Source organism: Brassica napus, chromosome A3 (genome assembly GCF_020379485.1).
Source record: "Brassica napus cultivar Da-Ae chromosome A3, Da-Ae, whole genome shotgun sequence".
Taxonomy (NCBI): Eukaryota; Viridiplantae; Streptophyta; class Magnoliopsida; order Brassicales; family Brassicaceae; genus Brassica; species Brassica napus.
The window spans coordinates 6599882-6618990 of NC_063436.1; the positions used below are offsets into that span (position 1 = coordinate 6599882).

Genomic DNA, 19109 nt, shown 5'->3' on the forward strand with positions numbered 1-19109 from the left:
CCGGTTTAAATTGTTCGGAAACGTTTAGATTACGTTTATATGTGTAATGAGATACGGAGAATCGACCGTGGCATAGTGGTTCCGGTGCTTGCATGATCTTCAACTGATCCGGGATCGAGGAAAGGTGAACGAGGTTTTTTTTTTGCTATTTTCTATTCACTGTTGTAGTCAAACCGCAAGAACCAACGTAACAGCCGGTTTATACGATGATTTATATTGATCAAACTCACTTCAAGTTCCCGACGTGGGACTTCCCTCATTCATTCATTTGACATTCTTTGGACTGTTGAGTCCCATGTCATTTTTGTTCACATCTTAATAAAGGCAAGGGGCATTTATAATTTGATCCAACACTGCGCTAACTACTTCTTTTTTTGGTAAAAATTGCGCTAACTAACTTTCTAATCCAAAATCGAATCTAAAGCAAAGAACGTTTTCATTTTCACACTACGAGCCCCCAGACTTGTGGCTCAGTTCCTCGTGCTTACTTAATCAACAACCTAAACGGTAGATTAAGCTTCTGTTAAATGTATTATAGAACTTTTTTTAAATACAACGGATTTACATTGTTAGGAAACGTTTAGATTAAGTTTACATATGATAATGTGCGTAATGTAATACTGAGAATCTAGAAACCGTGGGATAGTACGTGGTTCGGGTGCTTGAATGTTATTCTTCTGATCCGGGTTCGAGAAAAGGTGAAGGAGTTTTATTTTTGTTCTTCATAATTTGATCCAACATTGCGCTAACTACATTTTCTTTTTGGGTAAAAATTGCGCTAACTAACTTTCTAATCCAAAATCGAATCTAAAGCAAAGAACGTTTTCATTTTCACACTACGAGCCCTCAGACTTGTGGCTCAGTTCCTCGTGCTTACCTAAACGGTAGATTAAGCTTCTGTTAAATGTATTCTATAAATTAGAAGGCTGACATGCTGATAATCTTATCAAACAAACAAAAAAAAAACATCTGAGATATAAAAGAAACACAAAAAAAGAAACACAATGGAGAACTCGGACTTTGCAATGATGCCCGAAGAGTTGAAGGATGTCATTCGTTCAAAATTGCCTCCCAAGTCTCTGGCAAGGTGTATTGTGGTTTCTAAGGAATGGGAGAGGTCTATTGGGGATAGACGCCTCCAGCATACTCATTACCAAGAGTCCAAGAAACAACCCATGCTTGTTCTTCTGAGGCTCTGTCAACGAGGAGTCTGGAACGACGGCGAACCTCAATACGAGTCGTTCAATACCGTCAACCAAGAGCGCCCGCAGCCGATCGCTGATCCTCACCATGTGACAACGCTTCCAAACTCAGATTTCGCCGTCACGTCCGGACCTATAAGAGGCCTCCTCTGCCTGCATTCCGACAGGTATATTTCAACTTACTAGAACATTTTTTAAAGTCCATTCTTTTAATAATAGACATTAGCGCGCAATTGCTGTTAAAAAGAAACTAATTAATCCATTTAATACTTTTAGATAGGAGTTTAGTTGATATGATGATTAATTTATTATAAACAAATTCTGTAAGATATCGAGATGCTGTTATATATGTGTAAATGTGAAGACTAATGTCTTATATGTGTGTATATATATATATATATATATATATATATATATTCATATATTAGGTACCTCGTCCTCTGCAATCCGGCGATCAGAAAATGTCTGACGGTGCTCGAGTTCGAGCCGGAGCCGCCGCAGACCCGAAAGAGATTCAACCACCGAGGCTTTTTATTTGGATTTGACGAACAGTCCAAGGCTTTTAAAGTCATAAAGACAGAGGCCGGTGACCACAATTTACCTTGGCGCCATGAGATATTCACCGTTCAACCCGGAGAGGTCATATGGCGTCAGATCGACTGTCCTCGTCCCTACACGCCAATCACCAACTCGCTCTCCATTGAAGGTAACGTGTACCTGGGTGCGGTGCATAACAAGACATGTCTTGCAGTTACTGTGAATTTGACTACAGAGTCGATCTTGATTACGGAGCTGCCTACGGCTTTCCTACTTAAGCTTGGTATCACCAAACTGAGAAGTTACAATGGCCAACCATGTTTAGTTTCCGATTCTGCGCATGAGTTAGCTACTACGGGAAAGTTTAAGATCTGTGTAAAGGACAAGGATTCTGGACTCTGGGGGGAGAGAGAGGTAGAGGTTAAGGGTTGGAGAGAGAAGGTCACTGGCTCGTATTCCTTTGAAGGAACCATACCATCTGGTGAATTGGTCTTCGCAAAGAAGAAGCTCGAGACTGGTTTTCAGATGTTACTCTACTACGACCCTCGCATGGAAACCTTCAACGAGTATCAGATTCAGACGGAGGAGGATTATGACTCTGCGGAGATCTTCCTTAACCACAAACCAAGCATCTACATTTAAAAAGGGGGAAATTGACAAGTAATTAGTACTAAAATAAATAATTGTATTGGGATGGGATTGTCTCAACTATAAATAATCATGTTATTGGATGAAAAATAATTGATTTAGTTAAAATCTAGTATAGCTTTCTCCTCAATGCCAGAGATTATCAATATTTCAACCTTCTGATTATCAACATCACAAATCAATATGAAAGTGTTTGTATGAAAGAAAACAGAGAATTTACACAACTTATTTTATTGAATATGCAAAAGGAATTGTAGTTTTTACATTACGGCAACAAAGTTAAATAGAATAACAACAAACACACGACTTCAGGTTTGAAAGACAGGACTTTATGTTTAGAGAGACACAACTCTTCTCTAAATTGATGTGTAACTAACTTAATACAAATCAACATTACTAATATAACTAACTATATGAATGCTTATAAAATTGGAAACTCAATTATATTCAACATTCTGCAACAGATCAGTAATAATCTAACTCAAGCCAGACTACTATAACTAAGCTAGCAGGTGTGGAGTTAGTTTGAATCCAAGACATGTTATTAATCAGATGGAGCTTCAGTATGAGTTGAAGAGAGTTTCATTTGAAAAGAGGAGCAAGAGCCTTGGATGGACAAAGAGGGTTTCAAGGATAAGCTTAAACCCTTAACTCACGTGATCTCTCTCTCTCTCCGTTGGGTATGAGTTCGTACGTTTGCAGGCTTGTCTCAGATGAGACAAAGAAAGCATGCTGGCTAGTTACTGCTTTGCGTGAAGGGTTAATGGAGCAGGAGACAAAAGGAACCAAAGCTTAACTCAAGTTATGGTAGCAAGGGTTAACTCTACCTATTGGTTAGTTGTTGCTTTAGGTTAAAGCTCCAGCAGTATAAAAGCAAAGAGAACAGGTCAGAGCTCAGTGTGCTGCTTGAGCAGAGCACCAGAGTGCTAGAGCTAAACGTGAGTGAGCACCAAGGGGTGCTGAGAGACAGCACCAAAGAGGGCAGGAGAGGTGTATAAACACCTAGGCTGAGAGTACTACAAGCACATAATTGCTTGGTAGTAGAGAAACTAGAGAGAGGGGAAACAGGGGTTTGAGAGATAGCTTTGTATTCACATGAGAGGGTGAGAGACAAAGCTTGTAACCTCTTTATCTAGTGGATTGGTAGCTTGCCTACCCCTGAGATGTAGGTACCTCGAATGAGGCCGAACTCAGGGTAAACAACTAAAGTGTGCTCCCTTTTACATCCTTGTCTTGCATCATATCTCTTATCATCATCAACTTCATGCTACTGAGTTTTGCATTCCAAGCTATCTAAGTGCATAAGTGCTTGAACAAATGGTAACTTGATGTCTGTGTAGAGGCATAGATCTCAACAGCAGGTATCTACAACTATCACAGATCCAGCGCAATATCATGATTCCAGATAAATTGCAGAAACGAACAATCTTAGGGGTTCAAAAGTTCACCTCCAGTAACGGAGGATCATCACGGCCAAGGATAAACTTCAGCTCGTCTCCGCGGCATGAGTAATCCATTCCGAAAGCTCCATAGTCGTAGATGAACTTCATTCAACAACGCAGCTTCGATACTCAGATTCTCAATCGGGAGTGAGAAACCTTCGACAGGTTTAAATCGAAGAAGCTCGTCGCGGAAGGGAGAAGCCGGGAAATCACCAGGAGCTGGGAGATTGAGGAAGCCTGATACTAGAGCTCGAAGATTCTGAGCTCGAGCTCAAGGAAGAAGACGATGAGATGAATGTAACAAACTTCTTCTTAAGAGATGAACGAACATTTGTAGAGTACTTGTCTAAATATCTAGTGAACCGGTTTCTAATAACATAACCGGTATTTAATCCAATTCTTGATACAGGCATAGCCGGGGTCCTTGGGCCAAGCCAATCACGCAGTCGCTTCCAGCAGACAAACGTACAAATTTTTATTCGGCAACTTAGTGATAAGATTATTGGTGCTATAAGTGCTTATAATATATAGTGGCCGGTTCCGTGTTCGACCCTCTTGCGTCGCAATAATATATTTTCTTATTTATTTTACAATAAGGTTAATTGAAGTAAACTAAAAATGAAGTTTTGGTTATACCTAAAAAAAAAAAATTAATCATAAATATTTTTCTTAAATAAAAATCACAGAATTACCTAATGCGACTAAAGTATATATGACAATTAATGATTTTGAATAATAAAGATTTGATAAAAAATTAGTCTTTTCTCAATCATTTTTTTAAATTTCAACTTATTAAAATAAATGAAACAACCACATTAACTATATAATAAAAATTTAGATTTTTTCATATATGTTATATTTTGAATTTTTAAAAACGAATATAAATAACTAAAGTTGTTAAAAATCTCACATTGAAATTTTTGTGATCCATGGTTTAAAATTTATGTTATAACAAGATGATTACGAAATTACATAAGTATGAAGTCTCATTTAATTAATATTATATATATGTATATTAATATTAATATTTTAAAAAAAAAATTATATACCATATAAAATATATAAGTATTTTAATTTTGAATTTGCTTTGAATTTTTTTGATAAACCTTTTGAACAATTGTTGACAACTTAATATTTAGATTTTAAACTTTGCATTGAATGTTTTTGAAATTATAAATTACTAAAACTATTAATAATCTCGCAAATTTTTTATTTTTATTATTGATTTAAATTTTTTGTTATAACAAAAATAAACGACCAAAAATAATATGAGTATAAAATATATTTTAACACATGTCAATATTAAAAATGTAATATATATATATATATATATATATATCTATGTTAATATCATGTAAACTTAATTTTATAACATATAAAATAGAAAAAAATGTTTGTCTTGATTAATAAAATTTATTTAAGTATTTGTACCTGTCTAATTATATACGTAATAGTTACTAAATTTTTAATTATTCAATATATATTTATTATTTCGTAAGATGTAAAAAATATATAATACCTAAAATAATTTATATATAATATTCATTCCGGATCTTAACCTAGTGTAATTAATACAAAGTTAGAAATTACAACTTTTGAAAAGATCCTCAAATAATATATAGAAGATTTGGGCTAGTATATAGGATGCATTATAGATAAAAATAGGTTTTCTTATTAATTTTGTAAGTTCCTTTTTTATTTCTCAAAACTTATTTTTCTATTCATAAAATGAGGTTTACGAAAACTGATATCTTGAAACAAAATTCCCAGTCCTACTAGAAATGTAAAAGTGAAATTACATTTCAGTGGTCGTGTAAATGACAGTAAAAAAAAGCTAACGGGTAGGGTAGCTGAAGCTCTACCACGCAAAATCGACTAGTCCTAGACACGGCTATATGCTAGGCTAAACGATTCGACCCATATGCTCTTCTCCTCCCATATGCTCTTCTCCTCCTACGCATTCCTCTGCCGGATTCTCCATATGCTTAGTAGCACTATAACTAACAAAAACCATCAACGGGTATAAAATAAAATCGAAAACAAGAAAAGTCTAATACCTAACTTGGGAAAGAAGAATCCTGTTTTATCAAATTATAGATCTTCAGAAAAGTTGGGTTTATTACCACTAGCTGCAACATCAGCGGGTACTATCCAGCGAGTAGCAACAAGAAATGACATGTCAATCTGCAAATTGTGAGCAAAAAAAAAAACTTCTTAGTCCCTCCAAAACTGATAGAAGAAAACTAGAAGATAACAAGAACTACCTCGTCTTTGTTGTCCCTTAACTTATCAACAATCTTATTTATCTGCATTTGTCAACTTATGTTTCAGACAACACAATCCAGTTAAAAGAAGAATGTTATGTCTTGACTCTAGACTCACCATATCAAGCAATGCAGGAAGAGGTTTAAGTCTCAGCCATAAACCCTAAGGCAATTATGTCCAGAAGAGCACCTTGTTCGACACCTTTCAAGCCCGAATCGATCTCTTCTTTGACAGCAACGTAATTAGCTCGGAGAAGGTCCATTGCGTCACTCTCACCCCAATCTTAACCATGGATTTGACATCATTGAACAACTCTTGCAACTCCAACTCAAACTCTGCCGTCATGTTAACATCGCTACTTGAAGTAGACCTGGACAGAACAGAGGAAAACACTCATTAAAAGTTTTTTTTTTCTAGTTAAGACAAATAAAGTTATCACTTTTGAAGTTCAGAAACGCTGGAAGTAGCACGAATTTTCAGCTCCTTGGAAGCGGCGTGCATCAGGTAGAGCTTAGGCTTGCGTTTCTGATCAGGAAAACAAAGACAACACGTGGAATCTCTCGGGGAAAGACCCGACTGAGAAGTTAACTGATTCGTGTAAATAGAAGCATTAAACACTACTCACTTTGTGTATTATGCAAACTGAAGCAGTGATGCAAACGAAGCTTAGAATAGGAAAAGAAAAAAAAGATGGATAACTTCAGATCTATAATCAAAAATTGAAGATTCAGCTGTATTCATGAACCATCAAAAAAAAAAAACATCAAAGCAGTTTTTTGGACAATGAATTAAAGCTATACAAAGAAAACTCAATGACAAAATGAGATACGATTGTAGAAGAGAGAGATCCGCATTACATGCACTCGGTTTAAGACGAAGTTGGAACGATTGAATAGTAAGAAATCGTTCCAACTTATTTGTTTATTTAACTGTAATCTATAGTAATTCTATATATTTGGTTGATAACCGAACTCCGCGTAAAAACAATCACGAGCATTTTATTTTTATTTTTGTTCACCACAATCACGAGCATTTGATAAGTTTTTTTCAATCTTTATTGATAACCGAACTCCGCATAAGAACTTTAATGATTCGATCAGACTACAGGCAAAAAAAAAAGAGAGTCGTACCATGACGATAGGACCATCTTGCTTTGCTCTGTACAGAATCCAGAACGAAAAAAAAATATTTAAATGAACTCAACATTGGTTCTGACCGGAGACATAACCTAATTTTCACATTAACAGCTGCTTGATTGCCTCGATGATACTAATTAAGACGTATCCATTGTCCAGAATTTTCAATCCAAAACCTGAAACAGACAAATCAATCGGATTCTAGATACGGATTCGTCGGGATGATCAACTAACCGATAATCTAAAGGTAAGATCTACCTTCTATGGAGGAGTAAAGATCTAAGCTGAATAAAGAAGAGAAATGTACCACATAAAGCCACATAAAGATCGTGCCACGTCTTGGGAGTGTGTACAGTGACTCCCTTGTATGTTATTGTTATACCTCCGCCATCCATTTTCTCGAAACCCTAGACATTCCCGATTCGCACTGGAATTTTCAGACTCTCTCTCTCTCCGATCACGATCCTACCTGAGATTCAATTCAAGCAGCTCCGATACATAAGTTATCATTTCCCACAACTCATATTGCTTAAAGGACACGGCCCAATTATAATACTTGGCCCATTTAAAGGACTAGGCCTATTTAAAGTTATAGTAGCAATTAAGAAGTTTTTATTGAAAAGTTATCATTTCCCACAACTCATATTGCTTATCCAAACTACTAACCAAACCTTTGTAAGTGGTTAAAGAGTCTTGGTTTGGTTGGAGGGTGTCAACATAAGTTCGAACTCAGTAGTCATTGTTTCTATAGTTGTTACCTAAAGCTCTAGTGACTTGTAATGTATATTTTAATGGTTATTAGATTTTATTTTGCCACACATTGTTTTATACGAATCTGATTTGTTTTATTTTATAAAAAAATTATGATCCACCCAATTGACTGCTCCAGCTAAAATTACTTTGTAGCTCTTAAGCTATTGAACATAAGGAGTTAAGACAATAATTAAGGACATATCACACAGACAAAGAGACAGTAGTTTAATTTCTTCTACCAATTGAAATTGTCTTCGATCTCTACAGCTTCTACCAACGCCATTCTCGCCCATGTGTCTACATAGCGCTCTAAACTATTGGTCTTTAAGTGAATCCATTACTAATCATGACAGATATAATATGGAGATATTAATTAGGAGGTTATTTTAACAAGAATCAGTTGGTAAACCTCTAAGGTTGTAGAGATTATAAGTCTACCATCATATTCTCTTCTTACAATATTATTATTAGTCTGGTTTCTCTACTGTGTCCTACTTTTGAAAAGAATCGCTTGGACATGATCTCTCTTTCAGTCCGCCATATCATTGACGTACTTCAAGCATATAATATGAATACGTTTAATGATTCAAGTGGAAAGTTATTATTTGTGGTTGAATTGCAGGTACCACTAAGAAAGTTTGAATGGCAGATGTTAGGTGGGAATCCATGTTTTTGGAATGTGAACCAATTTTGTTCCACGTCCCATTCAAACATTTAGAAGTAAGCGTTACTTTCTGGTTGTTGAGTAAAAAGAAGGCGGGGGGGACCGGTTGTTGAGTAAGAGTCCATCTTTGTGATTGTGATGGTAGTTGGAAAACTAAATATCACAGAGGAATAATAATGTGCTATAAAACCTCAAAAGTTGCAAGGAAAGATGATTTCTAAAAGAAGTTTAATTTAAATAAACAAAGAATATTATAACTAACTAATCTATGTCAGTTTGGAAATAACATTGTGACTTTGGTAGGAAAAATGAACAAACAAATCTTTTATAGAAAAAAAAAATAAAAGAAATAAAAATTGAATAATTAAAAATAATTCAATTTATTTTCATAAAATTTATAGAAGAAAACAGTACTTCAGAAATATCTTTTTGAAAAAAAGAGAGATTCACATGTCAATAATTTAACAAAAAGAAAAAATCAATTTAGTTAATATACAAATCTGAAAACATTGACTTTGTCATAATGTTATATATGTTGTAACTTGTAATTCAATTCATAAAGATATACTTCTTGTTTTTCTCATAAAATATAGTAAGATATTATTATTAAAGAACTGAAAAATAGAATAATTATAAATTCATTTAATTTATTTTCATCAATATTAATGAAAAAAATAATCGATTTAGTTAATACACAAAATCTGAAAACATTGACTTTGTCACAATGTTATACATGTTGTAACTTGTAATTCAATTCATAAAGATATACTTCTTGTTTTTCTCATAAAAATACAGTAAGATATTATTATTAAAGAACTGAAAAATAGAATAATTAAAAAATTTGTTTAATTTATTTTCATTAATATTTAATGAAGAGAATAATCAATTTAGTTAATACACAAAATCTGAAAACATTGACTTTGTCACAATGTTATATATGTTGTAACTTGTAATTCAATTCATAAAGATACACTTCTTGTTTTTCTCATCAAAATATAGTAAGATATTATTATTAAAGAACTGAAAAATAGAATAATAAAAAAAATCATTTAATTTATTTTCATCAATATTTAATGAAGAAAATAATCAATTTAGTTAATACACAAAATCTGAAAACTTTGACTTTGTCATAATGTTATATATGTTGTAACTTGTAATTCAATTCATAAAGATATACTTCTTGTTTTTCTCATAAAAAATATAGCAAGATATTGTTACTAAATAATATCACATAATATATATTTATGGTATAAGAGAATGAAAAAGAGGGGACTCTATATATATATATATTGTTTGTCTAACACCCTTTATATCTATTATCTCTTAACCTCAATTCTCTTAAGAAGATCTTTTACTTTTGCTCTTAATCAACCTCAAAGGTTCTAAAGTACTTTTTTTTTAAAATAAAAATTGATTACCTTTGGATCTTGTCTGATTTTACTGTCTTTGCGATTGATTTGGCCCTGATTCATTGTGGGTCGGTTTAAGAATTTCTCGATTTGATAACTTCGTTCGCTACATGAATCAATTAGTGGCTGAAACCCTCTTTATAGTCGTGGCTTATGTTATATTATATGCTTTTTCTATGGAGAGAGATATGTATATCTGGATGGACCAATTAGCGTTGTTTCTCTCCTGACATAATATTATTCAGATATTACAATGCTTTGTTTACCGAATCTCAATTTTTGGCTATTCTGTTTCTGCTTGGTTCGTTATCTTTAAGCTCTAGTTTGGTGTCTTTTATAGGGTCCCTCTTTTATATTCTAAAGTTCTGTTTTTTGTTTGTTGTTGTGGGTGTGGGTGTGTTTGTTATAGTCATGGCAGGATCGGCAACACAGTTTGATGATGCGCGTCAGTTTGATCAGGCACTCAGTGAAATGTAAGTCTTTTAACCTCTTTTACATTTAATTAGTACTTTGGCTAATTTTTTTTTCTTCTTTATTTTCTGTTTTGGTGCAGCCTGGAAGGACAGGATGAGTTCTTCACCTCCTATGATGAGGTTTATGAGAGTTTTGATGGCATGGGTTTGCAAGAGAACCTTCTTAGGGGTATCTATGCTTATGGTATGTCAAGATGAATCATCAACAGTTAACATCTTTTTGTTGTTTGTTGTTTGTTGGGATTCTTGTTTAATTTTTAATGTGTGTTCCCTCTTGATATTTCTAGGTTTTGAAAAGCCTTCTGCTATTCAGCAAAGAGGAATCGTACCCTTTTGCAAGGGTCTTGATGTGATCCAGCAGGCACAGTCTGGTACTGGAAAAACCGCAACTTTCTGTTCTGGTGTCTTGCAGCAGCTTGACGTCACCCTTGTCCAGTGCCAAGCTCTGGTCTTGGCTCCCACCAGGGAGCTTGCTCAGCAGATTGAGAAGGTCATGCGTGCTCTCGGAGACTACATTGGCGTCAAGGTTCATGCCTGTGTTGGTGGTACCAGTGTTCTTGACGATAAGCGTATCCTCCAAGCTGGTGTCCATGTTGTTGTTGGAACTCCAGGTCGTGTCTTTGACATGCTCCAAAGACAGTCACTTCGCTCTGACTGTATAAAGATGTTTGTCCTTGATGAAGCTGATGAAATGCTCTCCCGTGGTTTCAAGGATCAGATCTATGAGATATTCCAGCTTCTCCCACCAAAGATTCAAGTAGGAGTGTTCTCAGCTACAATGCCACCAGAAGCTCTCGAGATCACAAGGAAGTTCATGAGCAAACCAGTGAGAATCTTGGTGAAACGTGACGAGCTAACACTTGAAGGTATCAGACAGTTCTACGTGGACGTGGACAAAGAAGAGTGGAAATTCGAAACTCTCTGTGACCTCTACGAGACATTAGCCATCACTCAGAGTGTCATTTTCGTCAACACTCGTCGCAAAGTTGACTGGCTCACAGAAAAAATGAGAAGCCGTGACCACACAGTCTCAGCCACTCACGGAGATATGGACCAAAACACGAGAGACATCATCATGAGAGAGTTCAGGTCTGGTTCTTCTCGTGTTCTCATCACAACCGATCTCTTGGCTCGTGGTATTGACGTGCAGCAAGTGTCTCTGGTCATCAACTTTGACCTTCCAACTCAGCCAGCGAATTACCTTCACCGTATCGGAAGAAGTGGAAGGTTTGGGAGGAAAGGTGCGGCGATTAACTTTGTGACTCGTGATGATGAGAAAATGCTTGCTGATATCCAGAAGTTTTACAATATGGTTGTTGAGGAGCTTCCATCAAACCTAGCTGATCTGCTTTGAACCCTTGTTTCGCTGATGAAGAATAAAAGGTTACTTGTTTTGCAAGGTTCTTGTTTGGTTTTCTATCCATCTGTCTTCTCTTAAAGTATATTTTACCAACTCTTTGGAACATATGTCTCGTCTGACTAATCTTCATCTTAATCTCATGCAATAATATTTTTAGTTTCTGTTCGTGCAATATTTAATTAATCACTCATGCAAATAATCGCCATTATCCAACATACTGATGATGCAAACTATGATTTTGGACGGTTTTTTTTTTTTTGGTTTATGAACGTTTCTCAATTTTCAGATGCAAGTTTGATGCTTTTTTAAAATTGTTATTTATATGACACCCTAGAAACACAGAGGAAAAGTTCATACATTTGTTATATTCGCTCATAAGCACAAACTATTAAATACATTAGTGATTGTTTATACTTTAGAGTCTGGCTGATTTGATTGTTGGGCAAAAACCATGGTGTCTAGATGTTATCCTTCTTCACAATACCAGCCGGTTGAACATTCTTAAGATCACAAAAGATGATGATCTACAGTTACCTGAACAAGGAAGGTTCTTCCTCTGTTCACCTTGAATCTGAATAATCTACAATTTATTGAAGATTCCCAAGTCATAAAGCAATTGATCAAAGTACATATCTAAAAAGGGTTTAGCTTTCAAATCTAAACTTCAACCAATCCACAGTGTATGTACTATTCTGGTTCAAAATAAAAGTGTATATCTGAAAGGGTTCAGCTTTCAACACAAACCTGTCCTAGTTAGGGTCCTTGAAGTCCACGTAAATATAATCCATAACTCATGTTTATACCCTCCAAATAGCTCACACAAATACATTAACGACCACTGAGAATACCCTTTTACGTTCGATCCTTTCCTGCTGATATTTCCAGAAAACTTGTGCTACATTGGAAGTTATCTGAGTGAATGAAGGATTGCAGCGATGTGTGAGCTCAGAAACTTAAGACTCAAAGTCGTCGTGTCGTCTGACCTGTAAGAGAAGAATCATTCACCGGAGATAAAGCTACAGACATGAACTGAACTGAAGTAAAGAGAGAAAATGTTCTGTGCGATGTATAATAGGAGGGTTACCGTCTGGTATACAGCTGCACTTGTTGCAGCAGACTCCATGGTTTATTTGCATACTGAAATAAGCAAAAATCACCAAAGTCTCATTCTTGAACTTTGTGTTTCCAAAACGCTGCAAAGCAAATTGAAGCAATCAGTGAGCCACGTCTTTAGCTTTAATCTCACAGAATCACATAACTTTACGAGATCAGTTCCACAGCCATGTCTATGTTGAAATCATTCAACAGACCAATCACTCGAGAAAAACAAGAAAGGAAGCAACTTTGTTCGTACAGAGAAATATTAACAAAGAAAATGCGAGTGTTAAGTAATGGCTGGGGGCCCCAAGTTGGGGGTTGCAGGTATCTCTATTGTTTTTTTGCGTGGAGCTAGTAATCTAAAAGCTGTCTTTTTTTATTATTTTTCTTCCTTGTGATAATCATGTAAACCGGACTTAACCGCATCAACCGGCGTGTTGAAAATCCACCCAAACTTATGCTTCATAAGCTTCGTAAGCAAGCTCTTCAAAATCTGAGCTTTACCTTTGTCGGAGCCTCCCTTATTACCATTGTTCGCTGTCTTGTCGGGGACAGGTTCGAGGCGGTTGATCAAGGTCCTGACTTTTTCAAGCTCAGCTGTTAGTTTCCGCTTCAAGTTGCGAACTTCAAGTTTTGAGGTTGAGTTTAGACTTATCTTCATCATCACGAGCGGAATCGGTCGCACCACCGTCGTGGGTTTCAATCTTTTGTTGCTAATTTCACTCCGTTTATGCTTCGCATTGGGAACTATAGCACCAGACGCCATTGGCTCGTTGATGAGTTTTGTGATTGGGAAAATTAGGGTTTCTTTAGGGTTTATCACGCACGCTGGCGATATTGGAGATTCGAAGCAAGGAATCGAAGATTGGTGAGGTAATCAGAAAGGGGTTAGGTTAGGATCGTGATTGCCAACAAACGAAACCCTAGGAAGCTATTGTGAGCCTCTGCGTCGCGAGGATGGCGAATACTCACGCGCGTAAATGACCCGAGAAAGTAGGGGAACGATACATGTGTAAAGTGTGATGGGGGTAATAATGCTTACGTGTCTCTGATGAATGCTAAACCGGAAGTAACCGAATCAAAATTCCACACGTATGTCCCCGGTTTAGTCGAACTTGATTGTAGAAAGGCATATAAAACTTGCTAAGCCATGTGAAAACTCTATTGAAAATCGAATTCCGAAATAAAATTCCGAGAAATATCTGATATCAGAGTAGCAGCGTTTATAACAACACACTGCCTATATATTGTTTAAAATTTAGACATTTGGAAGTTAAAGTCACGTTTTATTAAGGTCGGCCAAACACAAATCCGTCTTTATGGTTATGGTTTAGTTTTAAAAAGGAAATTACTTACTTTTACCTTTTTGATTTCTTCAATTTTAGTAAGTTTTGGTAAGATCACTTAACCTATAAATTGTTCCGGAGCTTCATTATCTTCAACTGATCCTGGTTCGAGGAAAGGTGAACGATGTTTCTTTTTGTTATTTTCTATTCACTATTATAGTCAAACTGCAAGAACCAACCGGTTTAAATTGTTCAGAAACTTTTAAATTAAGTTTATATATAATTATGTGTAATGAGATATTTTGAATCGACCGTGGCATAGTGGTTCCGGTGCTTGCATGATTTTCAACTGATCCGGGTTCGAGGAAAGGTGAACGAGGTTTCTTTTTGTTATTTTCTATTCACCATTGTAGTCAAACCGCAAGAACCAACGTAGATTAAGTTTATATATAATTATGTGTAATGAGATACGGAGAATCGACCGTGGCATAGTGGTTCCGGTGCTTGCATGATCTTCAACTGATCCGGGATCGAGGAAAGGTGAACGAGGTTTTTTTTTTGCTATTTTCTATTCACTGTTGTAGTCAAACCGCAAGAACCAACGTAACAGCCGGTTTATACGATGATTTATATTGATCAAACTCACTTCAAGTTCCCGACGTGGGACTTCCCTCATTCATTCATTTGACATTCTTTGGACTGTTGAGTCCCATGTCATTTTTGTTCACATCTTAATAAAGGCAAGGGGCATTTATAATTTGATCCAACACTGCGCTAACTACTTCTTTTTTTGGTAAAAATTGCGCTAACTAACTTTCTAATCCAAAATCGAATCTAAAGCAAAGAACGTTTTCATTTTCACACTACGAGCCCCCAGACTTGTGGCTCAGTTCCTCGTGCTTACTTAATCAACAACCTAAACGGTAGATTAAGCTTCTGTTAAATGTATTATAGAACTTTTTTTAAATACAACGGATTTACATTGTTAGGAAACGTTTAGATTAAGTTTACATATGATAATGTGCGTAATGTAATACTGAGAATCTAGAAACCGTGGGATAGTACGTGGTTCGGGTGCTTGAATGTTATTCTTCTGATCCGGGTTCGAGAAAAGGTGAAGGAGTTTTATTTTTGTTCTTCATAATTTGATCCAACATTGCGCTAACTACATTTTCTTTTTGGGTAAAAATTGCGCTAACTAACTTTCTAATCCAAAATCGAATCTAAAGCAAAGAACGTTTTCATTTTCACACTACGAGCCCTCAGACTTGTGGCTCAGTTCCTCGTGCTTACCTAAACGGTAGATTAAGCTTCTGTTAAATGTATTCTATAAATTAGAAGGCTGACATGCTGATAATCTTATCAAACAAACAAAAAAAAAAACATCTGAGATATAAAAGAAACACAAAAAAAGAAACACAATGGAGAACTCGGACTTTGCAATGATGCCCGAAGAGTTGAAGGATGTCATTCGTTCAAAATTGCCTCCCAAGTCTCTGGCAAGGTGTATTGTGGTTTCTAAGGAATGGGAGAGGTCTATTGGGGATAGACGCCTCCAGCATACTCATTACCAAGAGTCCAAGAAACAACCCATGCTTGTTCTTCTGAGGCTCTGTCAACGAGGAGTCTGGAACGACGGCGAACCTCAATACGAGTCGTTCAATACCGTCAACCAAGAGCGCCCGCAGCCGATCGCTGATCCTCACCATGTGACAACGCTTCCAAACTCAGATTTCGCCGTCACGTCCGGACCTATAAGAGGCCTCCTCTGCCTGCATTCCGACAGGTATATTTCAACTTACTAGAACATTTTTTAAAGTCCATTCTTTTAATAATAGACATTAGCGCGCAATTGCTGTTAAAAAGAAACTAATTAATCCATTTAATACTTTTAGATAGGAGTTTAGTTGATATGATGATTAATTTATTATAAACAAATTCTGTAAGATATCGAGATGCTGTTATATATGTGTAAATGTGAAGACTAATGTCTTATATGTGTGTATATATATATATATATATATATATATATATTCATATATTAGGTACCTCGTCCTCTGCAATCCGGCGATCAGAAAATGTCTGACGGTGCTCGAGTTCGAGCCGGAGCCGCCGCAGACCCGAAAGAGATTCAACCACCGAGGCTTTTTATTTGGATTTGACGAACAGTCCAAGGCTTTTAAAGTCATAAAGACAGAGGCCGGTGACCACAATTTACCTTGGCGCCATGAGATATTCACCGTTCAACCCGGAGAGGTCATATGGCGTCAGATCGACTGTCCTCGTCCCTACACGCCAATCACCAACTCGCTCTCCATTGAAGGTAACGTGTACCTGGGTGCGGTGCATAACAAGACATGTCTTGCAGTTACTGTGAATTTGACTACAGAGTCGATCTTGATTACGGAGCTGCCTACGGCTTTCCTACTTAAGCTTGGTATCACCAAACTGAGAAGTTACAATGGCCAACCATGTTTAGTTTCCGATTCTGCGCATGAGTTAGCTACTACGGGAAAGTTTAAGATCTGTGTAAAGGACAAGGATTCTGGACTCTGGGGGGAGAGAGAGGTAGAGGTTAAGGGTTGGAGAGAGAAGGTCACTGGCTCGTATTCCTTTGAAGGAACCATACCATCTGGTGAATTGGTCTTCGCAAAGAAGAAGCTCGAGACTGGTTTTCAGATGTTACTCTACTACGACCCTCGCATGGAAACCTTCAACGAGTATCAGATTCAGACGGAGGAGGATTATGACTCTGCGGAGATCTTCCTTAACCACAAACCAAGCATCTACATTTAAAAAGGGGGAAATTGACAAGTAATTAGTACTAAAATAAATAATTGTATTGGGATGGGATTGTCTCAACTATAAATAATCATGTTATTGGATGAAAAATAATTGATTTAGTTAAAATCTAGTATAGCTTTCTCCTCAATGCCAGAGATTATCAATATTTCAACCTTCTGATTATCAACATCACAAATCAATATGAAAGTGTTTGTATGAAAGAAAACAGAGAATTTACACAACTTATTTTATTGAATATGCAAAAGGAATTGTAGTTTTTACATTACGGCAACAAAGTTAAATAGAATAACAACAAACACACGACTTCAGGTTTGAAAGACAGGACTTTATGTTTAGAGAGACACAACTCTTCTCTAAATTGATGTGTAACTAACTTAATACAAATCAACATTACTAATATAACTAACTATATGAATGCTTATAAAATTGGAAACTCAATTATATTCAACATTCTGCAACAGATCAGTAATAATCTAACTCAAGCCAGACTACTATAACTAAGCTAGCAGGTGTGGAGTTAGTTTGAATCCAAGACATGTTATTAATCAGATGGAGCTTCAGTATGAGTTGAAGAGAGTTTCATTTGAAAAGAGGAGCAAGAGCCTTGGATGGACAAAGAGGGTTTCAAGGATAAGCTTAAACCCTTAACTCACGTGATCTCTCTCTCTCTCCGTTGGGTATGAGTTCGTACGTTTGCAGGCTTGTCTCAGATGAGACAAAGAAAGCATGCTGGCTAGTTACTGCTTTGCGTGAAGGGTTAATGGAGCAGGAGACAAAAGGAACCAAAGCTTAACTCAAGTTATGGTAGCAAGGGTTAACTCTACCTATTGGTTAGTTGTTGCTTTAGGTTAAAGCTCCAGCAGTATAAAAGCAAAGAGAACAGGTCAGAGCTCAGTGTGCTGCTTGAGCAGAGCACCAGAGTGCTAGAGCTAAACGTGAGTGAGCACCAAGGGGTGCTGAGAGACAGCACCAAAGAGGGCAGGAGAGGTGTATAAACACCTAGGCTGAGAGTACTACAAGCACATAATTGCTTGGTAGTAGAGAAACTAGAGAGAGGGGAAACAGGGGTTTGAGAGATAGCTTTGTATTCACATGAGAGGGTGAGAGACAAAGCTTGTAACCTCTTTATCTAGTGGATTGGTAGCTTGCCTACCCCTGAGATGTAGGTACCTCGAATGAGGCCGAACTCAGGGTAAACAACTAAAGTGTGCTCCCTTTTACATCCTTGTCTTGCATCATATCTCTTATCATCATCAACTTCATGCTACTGAGTTTTGCATTCCAAGCTATCTAAGTGCATAAGTGCTTGAACAAATGGTAACTTGATGTCTGTGTAGAGGCATAGATCTCAACAGCAGGTATCTACAACTATCACAGATCCAGCGCAATATCATGATTCCAGATAAATTGCAGAAACGAACAATCTTAGGGGTTCAAAAGTTCACCTCCAGTAACGGAGGATCATCACGGCCAAGGATAAACTTCAGCTCGTCTCCGCGGCATGAGTAATCCATTCCGAAAGCTCCATAGTCGTAGATGAACTTCATTCAACAACGCAGCTTCGATACTCAGATTCTCAATCGGGAGTGAGAAACCTTCGACAGGTTTAAATCGAAGAAGCTCGTCGCGGAAGGGAGAAGCCGGGAAATCACCAGGAGCTGGGAGATTGAGGAAGCCTGATACTAGAGCTCGAAGATTCTGAGCTCGAGCTCAAGGAAGAAGACGATGAGATGAATGTAACAAACTTCTTCTTAAGAGATGAACGAACATTTGTAGAGTACTTGTCTAAATATCTAGTGAACCGGTTTCTAATAACATAACCGGTATTTAATCCAATTCTTGATACAGGCATAGCCGGGGTCCTTGGGCCAAGCCAATCACGCAGTCGCTTCCAGCAGACAAACGTACAAATTTTTATTCGGCAACTTAGTGATAAGATTATTGGTGCTATAAGTGCTTATAATATATAGTGGCCGGTTCCGTGTTCGACTCTCTTGCGTCGCAATAATATATTTTCTTATTTATTTTACA

General features: G+C 36.7%; 3 protein-coding genes, 1 long non-coding RNA gene and 1 other non-coding gene across 9 annotated transcripts; 3 read left to right on the forward strand and 2 right to left on the reverse strand.

The window, feature by feature from the left end:
* Window positions 1–669: 669 nt before the first annotated feature.
* LOC106441698 (putative F-box protein At1g70970) lies at window positions 670–2381 on the forward strand. Its single transcript, XM_013883479.3, has 2 exons — window positions 670–1369; window positions 1631–2381. Exons 1-2 carry the CDS (start codon window positions 1005–1007, stop codon window positions 2379–2381), a joined length of 1116 nt encoding a protein of 371 aa, XP_013738933.3. The 5' UTR covers window positions 670–1004.
* A 3146-nt stretch (window positions 2382–5527) lies between these two features.
* Window positions 5528–7730, reverse strand: LOC106437543. The gene is made up of 6 exons (XR_001287285.3): window positions 7538–7730; window positions 6534–7406; window positions 6212–6464; window positions 6094–6135; window positions 5953–6013; window positions 5528–5829 (listed from the first exon to the last, which is right to left on the reverse strand). It is a non-coding gene; the product is annotated as an uncharacterized LOC106437543 (long non-coding RNA).
* A 2113-nt stretch (window positions 7731–9843) lies between these two features.
* On the forward strand, window positions 9844–12054 carry LOC125602317 (eukaryotic initiation factor 4A-1-like). Of its 4 annotated transcripts, none has more exons than XM_048774007.1 (4): window positions 9844–10026; window positions 10466–10529; window positions 10610–10713; window positions 10817–12054. In XM_048774007.1, exons 2-4 carry the CDS (start codon window positions 10468–10470, stop codon window positions 11881–11883), a joined length of 1233 nt encoding a protein of 410 aa, XP_048629964.1. In that variant the 5' UTR covers window positions 9844–10026; window positions 10466–10467; the 3' UTR covers window positions 11884–12054. The 4 variants fall into 4 exon arrangements, with proteins under 4 accessions (XP_048629964.1, XP_048629958.1, XP_048629976.1 ...); XM_048774019.1 differs by having other exon boundaries at window positions 9996–10034; XM_048774014.1 differs by lacking the exon at window positions 9844–10026 and adding an exon at window positions 10054–10357.
* Window positions 11692–14161, reverse strand: LOC106443370. Of its 2 annotated transcripts, XR_001288012.3 has the most exons (5): window positions 13492–14161; window positions 12974–13082; window positions 12634–12872; window positions 12304–12469; window positions 11692–12019 (listed from the first exon to the last, which is right to left on the reverse strand). It is a non-coding gene; the product is annotated as an uncharacterized LOC106443370 (transcript). The 2 variants fall into 2 exon arrangements; XR_007334793.1 differs by having other exon boundaries at window positions 12974–14160.
* Window positions 14162–15694: 1533 nt separating this feature from the next.
* Window positions 15695–17069, forward strand: LOC111204389 (putative F-box protein At1g70970). The gene is made up of 2 exons (XM_048765124.1): window positions 15695–16059; window positions 16319–17069. Exons 1-2 carry the CDS (start codon window positions 15695–15697, stop codon window positions 17067–17069), a joined length of 1116 nt encoding a protein of 371 aa, XP_048621081.1.
* The last annotated feature ends 2040 nt before the right edge of the window (window positions 17070–19109 follow it).

Coding starts and splice junctions, on each gene's coding strand:
- LOC125602317 (XM_048774007.1), top strand. CDS start 10,468: ATGGCAGGATCGGCAACACAGTTTGATGATGCGCGTCAGTTTGATCAG. Junction 10,530..10,609: donor GATCAGGCACTCAGTGAAAT/GTAAGTCTTTTA, acceptor GTTTTGGTGCAG/CCTGGAAGGACAGGATGAGT. Junction 10,714..10,816: donor TAGGGGTATCTATGCTTATG/GTATGTCAAGAT, acceptor TGATATTTCTAG/GTTTTGAAAAGCCTTCTGCT.
- LOC106441698 (XM_013883479.3), top strand. CDS start 1,005: ATGGAGAACTCGGACTTTGCAATGATGCCCGAAGAGTTGAAGGATGTC. Junction 1,370..1,630: donor CTCTGCCTGCATTCCGACAG/GTATATTTCAAC, acceptor TTCATATATTAG/GTACCTCGTCCTCTGCAATC.
- LOC111204389 (XM_048765124.1), top strand. CDS start 15,695: ATGGAGAACTCGGACTTTGCAATGATGCCCGAAGAGTTGAAGGATGTC. Junction 16,060..16,318: donor CTCTGCCTGCATTCCGACAG/GTATATTTCAAC, acceptor TTCATATATTAG/GTACCTCGTCCTCTGCAATC.